The following is a 15,996-nucleotide window of genomic DNA, read 5'->3' as shown; positions in this document are numbered from 1 at the left end:
TGTCACTGAAACGTTTATCTGCTATGATATGGAATTATCATAAATACTCTAACTGTTCAGGAGTAAACACTCGGAGCACAGGACCTATGAACAACATAGGGTGGGAAGTGGTTAAGGAGCTGAGGGGTTTGACTCTAAACGATAATAAACTATATGGATTTTTATAGGCTGCCTCTTGTAGAATAAAATGCTCATTTATAGCTCATGCTGAAATCTTAACTCAGCTCCTTTTAAGGCAAATAGTCTACTTTTTTGTGCCTAACAGCCCCAATCCAAAGAAAGTCATGCTTAAGTCTCCTTGTAACCTATGAGACAAATGAAGGATGATGACCAAAAGGGCTCATTGATTTCAACGGAATTTAACTATGACAGGGGGAGGATGGGGTGGTAGGGCCACTGTCCGTAAGACCAAAATTACTATGCCCTGAAGTTGCCACAAAAAAAATGTAGATTCCAAAGGGTCACTGATCCTTGACTGCCCCAGTTTAAAATAGTCTATCTGGGGATAAAAATGCAGTTACTTGAACAGCCAAAGACACTGGGGGTTATTTTGTATTCCCCATCTTGGATGGCTTGGCATCCTCAACTGAGTAATCTGGAACTACAAATACCTTTTTTTTTGTATTTTTTGTATTGTGTGTATGTGTGCATGCATGCATGCCTAGAGTTGCAGTCTCTTCTGGTGAAACCTACTGGGGCATGGAGGACATTTTTCAGAGAGGTGGCTTGATAAAGCCTGCCTCTGCCTCCCTCCCCTGGTATTCCAAGGAGGTCTCCCTTCCAAGTACTTGCCAGGTTTGAACTTGCTTAGTTTCCAAGATCTGACAAGATCAGGCTTGCCTGGGCTATCCAGGTCAGGGCAAACTATAAATACCCAGTTCTATCCAGTTGTCTCACTTTGCTTTGTTAGACTGTAGAGGGCTAGTAGACAGACAGCCCAGTAAGCAGATTCTGGATAATTTTATTCTGATACCACCATGCTTGTTTCCTTCTCACTACTGGAGTAATGTCAGAATCCCAGAGAATATGGAAGAAACCCATACTGTGCTCCATGGGTGCTGGTATGGGAAACTGGGGTGCTGGTATGGGAAACTGGGGGAAGGCTGAAGTGCTGGGAAACTGCAGCTACTCTTATTTTGTATTACATTTTTTTTAAGTCCCACTTCTCCTCATGAAGTTCAAGGTGCAGTCCTAGTTCTGCCTTCCACCACTTTATCCTTGATTAGGCTGAGAATGAATAGAATGGCCCAAGATTACCCAAGTAATTACTCAAGTGGTGACTTGAACCTAGGTCTCTTTGGCTTAACTCTGGAACCCTAACCATCACACACAACAGGCTCTACTTTCTTCTGTTGGATCTTGGGATTCTCACATTACCCTGCTGGGAGGAGGAAGACTGCAGGCTTCCCACATCTTTAGAATTCATAGTGGAGGCCAGGTCAGCCAGAACCACCCACTGACAAGAGCATTCCACTTACTGTCCATTCTCTATGAATTCTAACTGCCATACACCCGTATATAGTGAAAAATGTGTGGCAGGGGCAGTCCTGACCACCAGCCCTGAACCTTTCTTGTTTAAGAGACAGGCTAAGGTCGGAACTCCCTCTCTTCACATGAAAGGGTTTGTCTTCTGGGAAATATTAATTAGAACTGGGTTGTTGGTAGTTAGGACTCCAGCCGTTGTTAACTCTAAGCTGTTTCTTGCTCTGCTGTTCTGCACATTGAAGAAAGTTTTGCAGACATCTTGTCCGCTGAGTCTCTCTAACTGTAGGGCAGACCAGTTACTCATCTCCACAGGGAGAACACTTTACAGAGGAGCCAAACACCACATCTCCAAATGAGATTAATTTTGATAAGGCTGGTCAAGAGGAGGTGACCTCAGTCCTGGCCACACTGTCAAGGTGTATGAGCTCTCTGGCGTGGAAGTCAGTATAGTTTGTGGAAGTCTGTTGTTTTGTGGTATAGTGGAAGAACTATACATTGAAGCCTACTTGCACTGAGGCAGGCAGATCTAAATGGTGGAAAGCTGGGATATAAATCCTTTAAACTGCACAGATAACAGATGTGTTTACCTCCTTAGAATTTTACATGTGAGCAGATGCCAGAAACAGCTCAGCTGTACATGTCTCTTCTCCAGAGAGGTACATGTATTGCACATTTACACATCTATTAACTTTCTCCAAGACTGTAGACAAGTGAATGACATAAGAAAGCCCCTCCATTTCACACCAATTTATCAAGCGAAGCAGCCTTATGAGAGGGGACCAGTGATTCATATCTTCCCTGTGGAACATTGTGAAGGTCTCCTGTGAGTTGGAGCCACCCATGGAGCATAGAAAGTGATGAGATGAGCTGCTAAAAGTGGCACATGTCATAGTGTAGTAGGTAGCAGTGCTGAGAAGGTGATTGACAAGTAATCCAAGAGGCTAAAGGGGGAAGCCAGAAACAGTACAGAAAGAGATGAAATGCAGGCAGGGTCTTCTTTGCATTATGAGATCAACATCCGGCCTTTAAATAGCCCTGGGTAAGGGTGGATTTCTCACAGGGAAGACAGCACAGGAAATGAAGTCCCAAGCCATTTACTATCCTTTTTCTAGTTTAGCTCTTTATGAGATTGAACCAGCCGGCAGTGAAAATCGGAGCAGCTGCAAAATGTTGCAGTAGGAGATGTTCTGTCTCAGAAGAGAAATCCCAGAGAAATGAAGCATGGCAGGATGCTCCTATTCGTTTCTTCCAGTCTGACTCCCTTGACAATGGAAAATAGTAGAAGAAAGAAGTTATATTCCCTTTTTGAAAGGTTTGGGAATTTTCAGGGTATAAACTAAGAAAAAGATAGTTGTGCCCTGTTGTTCGTGCCTCATCTGTGCCTTGAATACAACAACCCTGTCCTAACCCAGTCCTTAGCACCTATCTTTTTAGGATATATGGAAAAGATTCCAGTTCCAATTTGGAAAAGAAACCACTTTGTTTTGAGCCTCCTCCCCCTCTCCCATAAGACCCCACCCCTTTCTGAAAGGACAACTGCCAACCAGAGACACTGATAGGGAAGCAATTATCTGTGAGCTCTACAAAAGGAAACTGGTATTGACCAGTTGCTGGGAGAGAGGCAGAGACGCAGTACTGAGCCAAAGGGGGAGAGGGATATAAAAGATGGAGAAGTATCCCTTCTGTGCTCAAACACTTTGAAAGAGACTCTTGATTTATCTTCTATGGTGACTTTTTTCAAGGAGTCTCAAGGGTAGCTTTCGAATTTTTGGTTTTATTTTATTGTGTGTGTGTGTGTGTGAGAGAGAGAGAGAGAGACTCTTCCTTCCAGCCCTCTTCATTACCGTCCCGTTAGCCTCCCGGGGGTTGTGCAGAGAAAAAGGGGGCAGAGGTCAGGGAGATGCACCCACCGGTTTCTACGGATAGACGTCGCACCAGAGCTGCCCCCTTCTTCCACCTGAATGAGTTTTCCGACCCGCACGTTGCGAGAACAACAACGGCACAAGCCTGAGGGGGGAGACTCTCGGCTCTGTTTGGGAGGAGAGCGCGGCATCCACTGCGAAGAGCTCGCACAGCCCTCTCCCGAAGCCAGCAACGAGACGGAGAGAGCGCGGGTCCTGCGGAGCCCAACTTGGAGGCGCCATGCCTTCCTTCTGAACCGGCGCAAGGAGCTCTCGGTGCGGGAAGCAGGCAGCCGCTGCCAGGGTCCGGGCGTGAAGAAACCCGGGAGTTGGGCTGAAAAGCAGGAGCCCGCAACAGCTGCCGCTGCGGCAGAGCCAGTCGGCGAAGTCAGCCTCGCGGAGTGCACCAGGACCCGCCCGGACTTGCCTTCCGCAGAGAGGACAGGTAAGCGCGGGGCTCCAGCCTCAGGTCACAGATTGCCTGGATGAACTGTCCAAGGCTGGGGGGTCGAGGACTGGGTGTTCCTAGGACAGGTTTGTGCCACATCTTTTGGTGTGCTTCGTCTCTTCCGCTCTGCCCACTTAAACATAGTGAATAAAGTGAGGGAGCTTGTATTTAGAGGCAGTGAGACAGCAGTTGGCTGGTTTCAAGTGCTCAGGGGAGGTGAGCTAAAATCCAGCATTTGGGCATAGGACACAAAGAGACCCAAAAGCTCCAAAGAGGCAGGGGCTTTGGTATGGGTTGTCTCTGTTCTCTATACCTGGATTGTTCTTTGAAGGTTAGCTGTGAGGTCTTCCTTACCTGTCTGGAATTGCATTTTAAGGCACTTTGGAAAGCACTTGGCATGGAATTTGAAACCTCTGTTGAGCCATATGAAATGCAAAACATCAAGTCCTGAAAACAGAACATTGCAGGACCCAATGATCTTTTGATGGGTTATGAAAGAAAAAGCTGAGAGGCTCCATAAAAGGGGATGGGAAATTGGCAAGTACTAAATCTTGCCAGCAACTAAACTAGCCTCGGACCACTTTACTGACCATATGATCATCATTGTCTCACCATGCCTTGGTTTCCCCTCTTGCAAGAAAGTACTAACAATCAAAACATTGTTATATACAGGCTAATGTGTTGCCCTAAACTGACTGAAGGACTTAAAGATATAAATAAGAAACAAATCCACACACCTAACATTCAAACTTCCATTGTTGTAAAAGCAGAGGTATAAATTCAATTTGAGCAATAGGTTTTTTGTCTGTACCCTTCACTCTCTTCCTCTTGATTTTATAATTTATAATTAGTAGATGGCCAAGGCTTTGTCATTAATTTTTACAATGCACCACACACACACACCCCACACATCAAGGGTGTGTGCTGAGATAATAAAGGTGATTTTTATGAGTCAGAAAAAAACGGATGCAAAGCGCGGGGGGGGGGGGGGGGGGGGACTGAGTAAAGGCATAGTCTGTATGGTGCATGAAAGACAAATGTTCTGAAGTAAACTTCACATGTTGCTCCAGAATTTCATTAGAGGCAATCAAAAGAATAATGGCAGCAGAAACCAAAGTGCTGAAGGAACTGAATCTTCCATGTACAGGGCTCAAAAAAACAAAACCAGGTGAAATGGTCAGGAGCCTTTTCAGGATCAATAACCAGCCAACAGAATGAGATTCTCAAGGGCATCTTAAGGTGAATGCTAATAAAATGAAAATCTCAATAGTCTGGAGAGAAGTAGCATCTCTGACTCTCTTACCACATTGCCTCCCATTTGTTGAATGCATGTGCATATAACTACTGATTTAATAGGCACAGCACTTCAATGGATAGAGTTTGAATATTGTAAGCAATCAAAAAAAATCTGAATTTGGTTACCAACATCAATCTATTGACTTGTTTGACCTTGGATTAGGCATTCAATTTAACTGCACCTCTGTAGAACAAATTTCCCGGGAGTGCCAAAAAGGAAGACCAAGGAGCTTGGAAACATAGCATACAAATTGTGTTGGACTACAAAGTGGCAGTAATAATTAATAGCAATACAACATACTGGAGTGTGTCCATAACATCAGAGAGGTGAAATATACAAATTAATAAAAACATGATTATACAAGCAATCTGTATTTATACTGTGTACATTTTGTGTTATACACAGAGCAGGATATTAGACCAGAAATACTGGGTGAATAAAACAGTTTTCGATCATACACGAAGCATTGATTAATTAATTGCTGCAGTTGAACTGATTTCCTTTTTTTATATAATAGTTAAAAAACCCCTCTTATTCATCAAAGTTTACCATCCAGACCATACCGCTCATCCAACTACTAATAAAAGTACAAAAACCACCTGCATGAAAACAAGTCAGAGATAAAATACTTTGACAAAAGGAAGGCCAGACTTCCTGCAAAAATGTGGTGAAGCAAAATTTGCTAGAGAGTTTCTGCCTTGATCACAATGCAATCCTTAGCAGAATTACATCTTTCTGAGTTCATTGAAGTCAGTGAGCTTAGAAGTGCGTAACTCTGCTCAGGATTACACTGTAACGTACTGATCCTTGACACTTTTAGTCAGAAGTAATAGATTTAATGGTGCTCACTCTCAAATAAGTTTGTATAGCCTTGTATCCTTAGATGGGGAGTTGTCTTTGGAAGACCTAGGAGTTTATATAGAATGTCTTCAGGACCATATTGCACATACTGTAGAGGCAAAGCTGGGTTTGCAACACAGCTTACACCCAACAAGGGAGCATTGCCAGTAATGGCTCCCCAAGGAGCGTATTGATATGACTCACATGTTGACAAACAAGGATTTGCTGCAGTCAGACCATTGCAAGGAAGTCCCAATCAGCCAGAGATGGTGAAGGAAGCTCTGAGATCTACCTCTGCCACCAAAAAGATCAGGCAGGGTCCTTGTCTTCTGCTTTTGCCATCTCTCCACCTGTCTTAATGGCTGCAGAGTCTTGCTGAAGAGGTAGCTATTTTTATTGCCTGCCCCGCTAGGCCTACGGGATCACAGAGGTGGACAGAGCAGCAAGTGGGAGGGCAGGTGTGGTGGTCTTTCTGTCTGCCTGTTGCGGGTTCCTTTTGCACAGCAAAGAGGAAGAGAGGAAAAATCTCAGTACCGTAGTGTTACATAGCACCGATAATTCAGGTGCTTTTGAAAGCTTGAACAGTTGTAGCCCTTGTTTGTGGGTAATAAGTGGTTGCAGTCTGAAGAGCACCAAAGCACTCAGTTAAGTACTTGCAGGGAAGTGGAATTGCAAGCTGCAATCTAAAGATTATTCATTAGGAAGTCAGCCTAGGCTGATCCAGCACTGTTCTATGTAAACCCACTGAACTCCATTGGACTTACTTCCAAGTAAGCATTTTAGAAACCGGGTTCCAGGCATCATGCAGCTTGCCCTGAAGTGTGTGCCTTGCTCCCAATCCAGTTCTATCACAGCATGCAACTGGTGGCCCTGTACAGGCATGCCCCTCACTGTTTTGCATGAAGACATATGTTGGTTCATCACTCTCCCAATAAGCATCACAATACAAAGGTAGACGTGCATCTGTGTCCCCACTGGCCACCTGCAAGGATGGTCAGTTCCTTTGGCACAGTCCTGGGCTGGTTGGTAAATGTGTATTTGTTGTGCTGTCAGCATTTAGAAAACAATGGGCGGGGGGAATCAGTTACTCAGCAACATTTTGAAAATAGCAAAGAACAAAATATATAACCAATTGTGCTGCCAGCCCTTTATCTAAACTTGTTAAGGGTCTCAGGCAAAAGGACTCTCTCCTTTTTTCAGACAGAGCATTTAAACAATTCACACATCACAGTGTACACAGGTTGGGTCCTCCTCATCCTGTGTCAAACCTGACACTCAGACATATGTTGTAAGCTCTCCCCAACTCCCATGTGGCTGCTCAAAGAGAATGGGCTTCAGCCTTCCCCCTTCTACCATTTTCCCAGCTTGAAAAAATGGAGGGGCAGAAGAAACCCAAGTGTCCCTTTCGATATACACGTCTTACTCCAACAGGTGAAATAGCATACTCCGAGGAACACTGCAAATTGGAGAAAGGACACCAAACAGGAGGAGGCTTAAGCCCCTGCTGGCTTGGTATCAGGGGGTGTGGCCTGATATGCAGATGAGTTCTTGCTGGGTTTTTCTACAAAAAGCCCAGCAGGACCTCATTTGCATATTAGGCCACACACCCCGATACTAAGCCAGCTAGAACTGTGTTCCTGCGCGTTTCTGCTCAAAAAAGCCCTGCCCTGCTCCATTAACACCATATCCCCATCCAAATCAGGCACCACACATGGGAATTGAGGAGAACCTGTAACTCACTTCTGTCATATCTGACATAAGATAGGGAGCCCAGACCCAGTCTGTGTACTCCATAATGTGTGATTTAGAAATAAGATATCTTTAAATATTATCTCAGAGACAGTCACATGCCCTGACCTAGATAGCCTCTGGCGAACCTTATTTTGTCAAATATTGGAAGCTAAACAGCATTGGCCCTGGTTAGTTTTTGGAAGGGAAACCCCCAAAGAATACCAGGGTCATGACACAGAGGCAGACAATGGCAAAACACCTCTGAACATCTCTTGCCTTGAAAAGCCAACCATACGTCAGCTGTGACTTGAAAGCAAGAAGACAGTCCTTACCAGTTGGGTAGAAGTGACCTGGTTTTTCTAACCAAAGAGAAAGAGAGAGAAAGTTGTCTTCAGCAAGTCTTTAGATCAATTCAGACTATACTGTTTGAATCTAATTTACCCCACAAAAGCCTCCCAGGCAATCACCTCAGGGCTTCCCCCTATATTTTTAAACAGCACTGTACTAAGCATGATTAAATGTTCTGTTCTTGCTCAGGCTTACAGAACAAAGCTTATCACTGTGTTCAATTCCATTTGAACCCTGGGGCAACTTCATGCAGCTTCACACTGTATTTTGGACTATCTAGATTATTTAACTCAAGAAAATGGTCTGGTATGTTGGTACCAGGGTCATAGCCAGTGGGGCGGGCTTTAGGGGTAGAGCCTCCTATCAATTTAGCAAAGCCCCCATCCCAATTTTCCCCTTTAACTCCCTTTAAATGGGATTTATGCTCTAGCTGTAGTGGACACACCTTCCAAGGACCAGGGCATGTGTCTGAAGGTGCCGTGGCCCTCCCAGCTCCCCTGTCCACTGCACCAAAGCAAAGACAGATGGGATAGACATGATGAAGGTGCCGCTGCTATTCTCTCCCATCTTCTCACAGGCAAATGCTGTGGAGAATAAAGTGAAGGGCCAGAGAAGAAGCGGGACAGCCCGGCCTTCCAGGGCCCACCAAGGAGCACCGCACTGGGGGCAGCCACATGCAGATCACCAACAGATCAGCCTAGAAGTCTATGCCCCCCCCAGGCAATCTCTGTCACCTGGAGGTCAGTTGTAATAGTGGGAGATCTCCAACCACTATCTGGAGGCTGGAAACTAGCTAGATGCCATTTTTTGTCCCATCGAAAACATGGCTGACTCAAGATATTTTAGTGCAAGAGATAGAAAATGTTGGTCTCATCTGTTAATAAGGAGCATACTACCATTTGGGGGTTTCCATACAGAAAAAAGGGTATGTAAGAGCAAAATAGTGCTTATACACAGTTCCCTTTCATTTCCATGGGATTTGCACTGGAGAACTTTCCAGTTAAAGAGAGAGGTCTGACTTTCTCTTACTTTGTCAATTTAACCATGCTCAAAATTTCCAACTGAAATGGTCACCTCCTCTTGTTCCAGCTGGAGAAGTTTTTGTTTTAGATCCACCATGACTGTATGACACTCCCCTCCCCCCCCTCCCAAAATGCTCCCATTGACTTTAATGGAAATTACTTTAATGTAAAGGTGCCTTTAAATCAATTCATACTACGCTGCTTGAATTTAATTTACCTCAGAGCAGCCTTCTCAGGCAATCACCTCAGGGCTTCTTCTCCCCTATATTTTTATACAGCACTATACTAAGCATGACTAAATGTTCTGTTCTTGCTCAGGCTTACAGAACAAAGCTCGTTATGGGTGTTGGTTCTTACGTTTTTCAAGGAGGTGCCCCAAGGCTTCTTTTCCTCACAATTACTGTTTCTGTGTAGATACTTTCAAAAATTAGAAAATGAATCAGATTACTTTAAAATGTTCCTTAAAAAAATCATTTGAAACAAGGCTACAAAGAAAACTCAAGGATGGATGACCAGGTCCAGATACATAACAGTGGCCTCTGAGAATATATATAACCCATGTTACATAAACAGTTTCTAAATAAAGAGCACACTAGGTACTCAATTCATCTTTTATAAGATCTTATCCAAAACAAATGATGTCCTAGCAAATCTAACCTAGCACGATATTTCCTTACAGGGTACCCGCCTATGCTTCTTTCTTTTAGTCATAACCAAGTGTTTAGTGGGTGAGATATGTGGCTGAAACCTCTAGACCCCCTGTAGTTTTAGCAACTGGCGTGCTTACACTTCAATTATGTAAGACAGCGCTATTCTCTCATTTTACCTAAGACACTCTGCTTTGCAAGAACCAGGCCAAGGCAATACCTTATGCAGATGATGATGAAGAAGATGATGATGATAATAATTTTTTTATTTGATTTGATTTACATCCTGCCCTACCCACTCAGGGTGGCTAACAACCAATAAAAACAACAAGATATAAAACATTAAAATAATAATATTCAATAATCAATAAATTACAAATCTTAACTAAGCTTTACTGGTCATGGCGCTCATAATGCTAGTGCAGTAGTGTCAGATGATATTATCAGTCCTTAGGCATCACAGCTGTCTCCCCTAAATTATTACATGCCCTATGAAAAAGTTCAGTCTTGCAAGCCCTGTGGAATTGTGGTACGTCCCACAGGGCTCTGATGTTCTCAGAGAGTATGTTCCACCATGTGGGAGCTGCTACAGAGAAAGCCGTGGTCTTAGTGGTGGTTAGTCAGGCTTCCTTTGGCCCAGGGATCATTAATAGATTCTAAGATTCTGAGCGCAGTGCTCTCTGGGGCACATGTGGGAAAAGGCAGTCTTGAAGGTAAGCAGGTCCCAGGCCATATAGGGCTTTAAAGGTTAAAACCAGCACCTTGAAACGAAGCAATAATAATTCTGAACTGTAAGGTCATTCCCTGACTAATCATCTTCAGCAAATCAACCATAATATTTTGACAGTATTATTTTTGAAAATTTTCCATGTGTACTATTTTTGACCAGCAAAGCCAAATCTCTTACCAGGATACCAGGATTGTTGCAATCCACTTTGCATTAACATTAGTGGCAGAACTCCCATTGGTAGTGGAGCTGGTTTTGTACCCCAAAAATACAAGTGTCTAGCCTCACAGTCAGGACATAAATAGGTCAAAAAAATTTAAAAAAAAAACTCTGGTGGTGTAAATTGTACTACTGGTTATCTTTTTGACTTATTTGGTTGCAGCTGTTTAAGCCATTTATCCCAGTTCTTAAACCAAAGTAAATAGGTCTGTTCCAGAAAAACCACTTTTTAAAAGTATAGGCACAGTTCACACAACTACATCTATTTCCTGTGGGAGGTATGGATCATAATAGAACTATGCGTTCCCTCTACCTAGAAAAAGAAGCCAATATACACCTGCTGTACAGCTATCCACCCACCCCTTTCCTGCGTAGTCTTGACCCACAAGTTATTCCTCAGAATAAAATACTTAAAGGAATTGTCTGTGTGAGAAAATATTAAATCTCATTGTCTCAGAAGATTTCAAAATGAAATGTGTTGGGCCCTCAGTGAGTCTTCCCCCCTCCCCCGCCACTGCTAACCTGTTCCATAGGAAATGTCCCAGTGTTTGTTGATGTTTTTGCTGCCATCAATTTCTCTTTTGTTCTTACGGTTCTTTCCATTCATTTCTTGGACCTCTCTCCTGTTCTCCGTGTCTTGTTACCAATATTACTTTTGATGTTGAAGATAAAACTCTTCTTTTTTGTGTGTGTGTCCATTCAGCTCAAAGCAATGATGAAGACTATGTCCAGTGGGAACTGCACCTTGAATGTTCCAGCCAAGAACTCATACCGCATGGTTGTGCTGGGAGCCTCCAGGGTAGGCAAAAGCTCCATCGTCTCACGGTTTCTCAGTGGCCGCTTTGAGGACCAATACACACCCACCATTGAGGATTTTCACCGCAAAGTCTACAACATTCGAGGTGACATGTATCAGCTAGACATCTTGGATACTTCTGGGAATCATCCATTCCCTGCCATGAGGAGACTTTCTATACTCACAGGTTAGAAGACTATATAAGCACATGTCTATATTAGCATTGTCATCAGCTATTCAAGTTTGCCCATAAACACTACAGCCCTATTGAGGGGGATGACAGAATCCTAAATCCAGGTTAAGGGTGCTTGGAATGACCATTTATGTAAGGCTGTAAGCAAATATAAGGTTTTGTTCAAAATAGTTCTGTGTTCAGTCTCCAGTAAGTGGCCAACCAACATAGATAGGCTACAATCCAAACTATATCTCAACTATCTCCATGCGTCCACAAATGCTTTAGCTTTGTGTATCCTGAACAACAAGTCTCTAGCCTTCGTAGCAAGCAATTATTGAAACTAGGGGACATTTTTGGAGCAGTTTGTAATAAAACATAGGAATTAATTGATGGAAGCAGTGGAAAGGAATAGAAAAATCCCAGTGAGACCAGACAAGTTCTTAAATGCACCTTAAATAACTCTTGAGATTCCAGTGACAGTTTCTCAAACTTAGGCAAAAGAGGCAAAAATGAAAACTAATTGAAAATCAGTTGGACTAGCCTTCAATCGATTTTCTGTCCCCTCCCCCCTTTCTCACAATGGTAATACCATGTTTGGTTTTACCAGACCTGCAGCAGCATTTACTCTGCCTTTGTATAGTATTTGCAATATTTGGGGGTCATTTTCACTGAGCAACCCCATGCATCAGACTTTTTTACATGGGACATGGAACACCAAAGGAGATCAGATTAGTTCTGCAGGATACACCTGAATAATCCACTGAGACTATAAATGGGGTGAAGATGTTGAGACTGGGACTTGACTGAGCTGGATAAGGACAGACAATTCAAAGTGCTGTTGTAATTTACAAACAGTTTGGGATTAATAATCTGAATACAGATTAACCCAAAATAAGATTATGTATCCCATTGAAAACTCTGTACTTATATGGTATATTTGTTCTCTACATCTCATTCAGAAAATCTTCAACAGCTATGTTTTCATCTCCTTATCTGTACACCAGTGTTGTGGGGTGATTCTTGCCAGCAGACTTTGAGGATAAGTCTCTCGGCAACAGTTATTCCTGTGTCCACATTTCATATAATATGGGGGTAGGTGGGTGGAGTGTTCTTCTTATGCACAAGAATTTTCTAGTGCTTCAGTATTTTTCTACATGTTCTAAGTGGTTGCAGGTTTTAAAGTCAAGTCCTACTTCTTTTTGCATGCTGGAGGGGTCAAGGTTGCCTAGCAACAAGTTTCTTGATAGTGGCAGTCCCTTTGTGTATTGCAAGCCCAATGGTTAAGTGATAAAGGAAGGCAGAAAATTGTCTAATATGTATGTGACCATAGTAATAGTAAGTAGACACCAGCAATAGAGTCAAGGGGTCAGGCTCACTTCCTGGTACCACTGGTCATTGGAACCCAGCAGAACAGATGGGGAAGTTTCGTGCTGTTACTTTCCATAACTGTTTCTTGCAACCTATCAGTAGTGGATGAACATAGCTGCCTAAAACTAGCTGAAAGAGACCTGCTATGAACACCTTTGGGGAGGACAAGCAGTTAATAAATTAAAAATAAATAAATGAAGTGGGACCCAGGAAAGAAAAGAGGGCAAATCTGGAACTGAAGAAATAAGTATGCAGAAGCATGAAGCTTCTGAAGCCCAGATTCCACGGAGGGCATGACACCCAAGTCTGATAAAAATCTGAATTTGCAATGTTCCTTTTCCCTACCTCACCTGCAATATGATTAGAGAAACTTTACCAACTCACATTCTCCCTTATATACAAAAATGCAAGAACATGAGCCCTCCCACTGCATTCCAAAGTTAGGGGCTAAGGAATGTGATATCTAGAAGCTGCAGAGGTAGGATAGTGGAGCTAGGAACTTAATGGATCAAGAAGACAAGAGCTGGGAGAGTGGATGGTGGATGCAATGGATGTGAAATAAGCTATAGAATTGAGCACCTAGCATTAAAGATTTATTTAGAAGCCTGGGAGCAATGGATCAAGATTGATATAAGGGGGACAGGCTATGAAAGGTGAAGCTGAGCTTAATCAGAGGAGAGGAAATGGGCAGATTCAAGGGAAGCATAACAGACTGGACGAAGGTGGCTGAACTAGAGGGGAAAAGCAAGTCAATTTAACGGGACAGGGCAGAGGATATGTTGTACCAGAAAAGATTTTCAGTTGAAGTGGAAATTATCAGAGAGGAAATAGGATGACGGTTCCCTTCATCCCTCCCCCAAAATAAAATGTGCGGGGGGTGGGTTTGGCACAAAACAAGTATAGCATAACACTATTTTACTAAATTACTCAATGGCATAAATAATGCACTCAATGAAATTGCTGAGCAGTAGGGTTGGTATAGATAAAAGGAAGTACTGTTAAATTTTCTTTTCTAAGTCAATTGTAACAAAACTTCTCCCCCCCCCCCCCCCCTGTTTTGGGCATATTACAGGAGATGTTTTCATCCTAGTCTTCAGTTTAGACAACAGAGAATCCTTTGATGAAGTCAAGAGACTTCAGAAGCAGATCCTTGAAGTTAAATCTTGCCTGAAAAATAAGACTAAGGAAACAGCTGATCTTCCTATGGTAATCTGTGGCAACAAGAATGATCACAGTGAACTGTACCGCCAAGTGCGTTCCGAAGAAGCCGAGAAACTTGTTTCTAGTGATGAGAACTGTGCTTACTTTGAAGTTTCAGCCAAGAAGAACACTAATGTCAATGAGATGTTCTATGTCCTCTTCAGCATGGCCAAACTGCCACATGAGATGAGTCCTGCCCTCCATAGGAAGATCTCAGTCCAGTATGGTGATGCCTTCCACCAAAAGTCCTTTAAGATGAACAGGGTCAAAGAGACAGATGCCTATGGCATGATCTCCCCCTTTGCTCGCAGACCCAGTGTCAACAGTGACCTGAAATACATCAAGTCCAAAGTTCTCAGAGAAGGACAAACAAGGGAAAGAGAAAAATGCACAATTCAATGAACAATGGATCCAGATGGTGCATGTTATGTAGTGTATGTAGAGTGCCTTAAAAGAAAATGGGTGGTTGGACACAGTTCTTAATGGATTCATGGGGGCCCAAGCAATGACAGTAGATCAGTCATGAGGCTTGTGCTTAAACTTACTTGGTAAACAATGTCACATCACTGATATAGAGAAGTAATTTAAAGGGTAGTATTGTAAATACTTGAAGATTCCAGGTAGGGGTACCTGCCATATGTGGCACCTGTGACTAGGTCCTTCATCTTTTTTGAGGTAGTTACTCTTCTGGTTTGTTCTTCTCTCTTCTGGAGAGTCATGGTGTACAAAGAAGGCCAAAACTCAGTCTTGTAAAGAAATAATTAGTACAGGATGAGTCTGACAGGCATCAGCTGGCCATGTTCTTGTCATATAGTATGCAGTCATTGCCGACAAGGGGAAATGTCTGTACCATTTTCCTCCAGTGTTCTTCAGACATAAGACTCACAATTCAGCTTCTTATCTGGGGGCAATGAACTTACGGTACCTTCCAAGACAATTCTGTAACAGTTACATGGATCTGATTTGTCCATGTGGGTCTGTCTGGTTTTTTTAAAAAAAACGTAGTTTGTTGGGTGGTCAGGGAGAAAAATGCACTTTTTGTGTGGCAGTGGCAATTTTTCATAGCCTCAATGCAAATGTCACTTTGTATCATAGCTTTCATTTTTGTTTCTGTTTCCCAAGGAAAACCAGATGGCAAATTGTCTGTTTTAACTGATGTCTGAGTTAATCCGCAAGTATGATCTGGAAACGCCAATTGTTTTCCAGTTTGATTATGCTTACAGTAATTGAAATTGTTATACTGTAAAAAAAAAAAATCCAGCACACCGTATGATGTCATGTGACTTTTCTTCATATGATTTTCATATATATTATTATATATACACTCCAAATCTTACATGCCTCCAACACCATACTATACATTTTCTTATGTTCTGATGTTCACATCCACAGTGGATATGTGACATCAGTTCTAGCATTCTCTCTGGTATCCCACACCAGTTTTCACACTGACTGCAATCCAATGCAGGTTTATTTGGAAAGGGGATTTACCTGGGAGTAAGCCCTATTGTACATGATGGGACATTATTGAGAAAACATATATGTGACTGGCCTGCAAGTGGATCCATCCAGTTGAGTCAGAAAGTCAAGTTCTCATTTGTTCCTTCCTCCAAGGAACTTTAGATGATGTTATGTATTTTCCACTCTTCCTCCCAGAATAGCCAAGAGATTTCTGACACCAGGAGCTCTCTCAGCTAATCATATAAATAATAAGGCACAAAGTTTTGTTTTGCATGTGACTGTCTTCCAGGGTCTAATGGTGGGGTTTCATTTCATGAATGTAAAACATCTC

At 42.8% G+C, this 15,996-nt stretch overlaps 1 protein-coding gene across 1 annotated transcript; it reads left to right on the top strand.

Moving 5' to 3' along the window:
• Nucleotides 1-3,775: 3,775 nt before the first annotated feature.
• On the top strand, nt 3,776-14,697 carry RASD2 (RASD family member 2). The gene is made up of 3 exons (XM_060245525.1): nt 3,776-3,831; nt 11,369-11,648; nt 14,077-14,697. The coding sequence occupies exons 2-3, from the start codon at nt 11,378-11,380 to the stop codon at nt 14,604-14,606; spliced, it is 801 nt and encodes a 266-aa protein (XP_060101508.1). The 5' UTR covers nt 3,776-3,831; nt 11,369-11,377; the 3' UTR covers nt 14,607-14,697.
• Nucleotides 14,698-15,996: the final 1,299 nt, after the last annotated feature.

Source organism: Heteronotia binoei, chromosome 8 (assembly GCF_032191835.1).
Source record: "Heteronotia binoei isolate CCM8104 ecotype False Entrance Well chromosome 8, APGP_CSIRO_Hbin_v1, whole genome shotgun sequence".
NCBI classification, from domain to species: Eukaryota; Metazoa; Chordata; class Lepidosauria; order Squamata; family Gekkonidae; genus Heteronotia; species Heteronotia binoei.
This window is presented reverse-complemented; position numbering and strand designations above follow the sequence as displayed.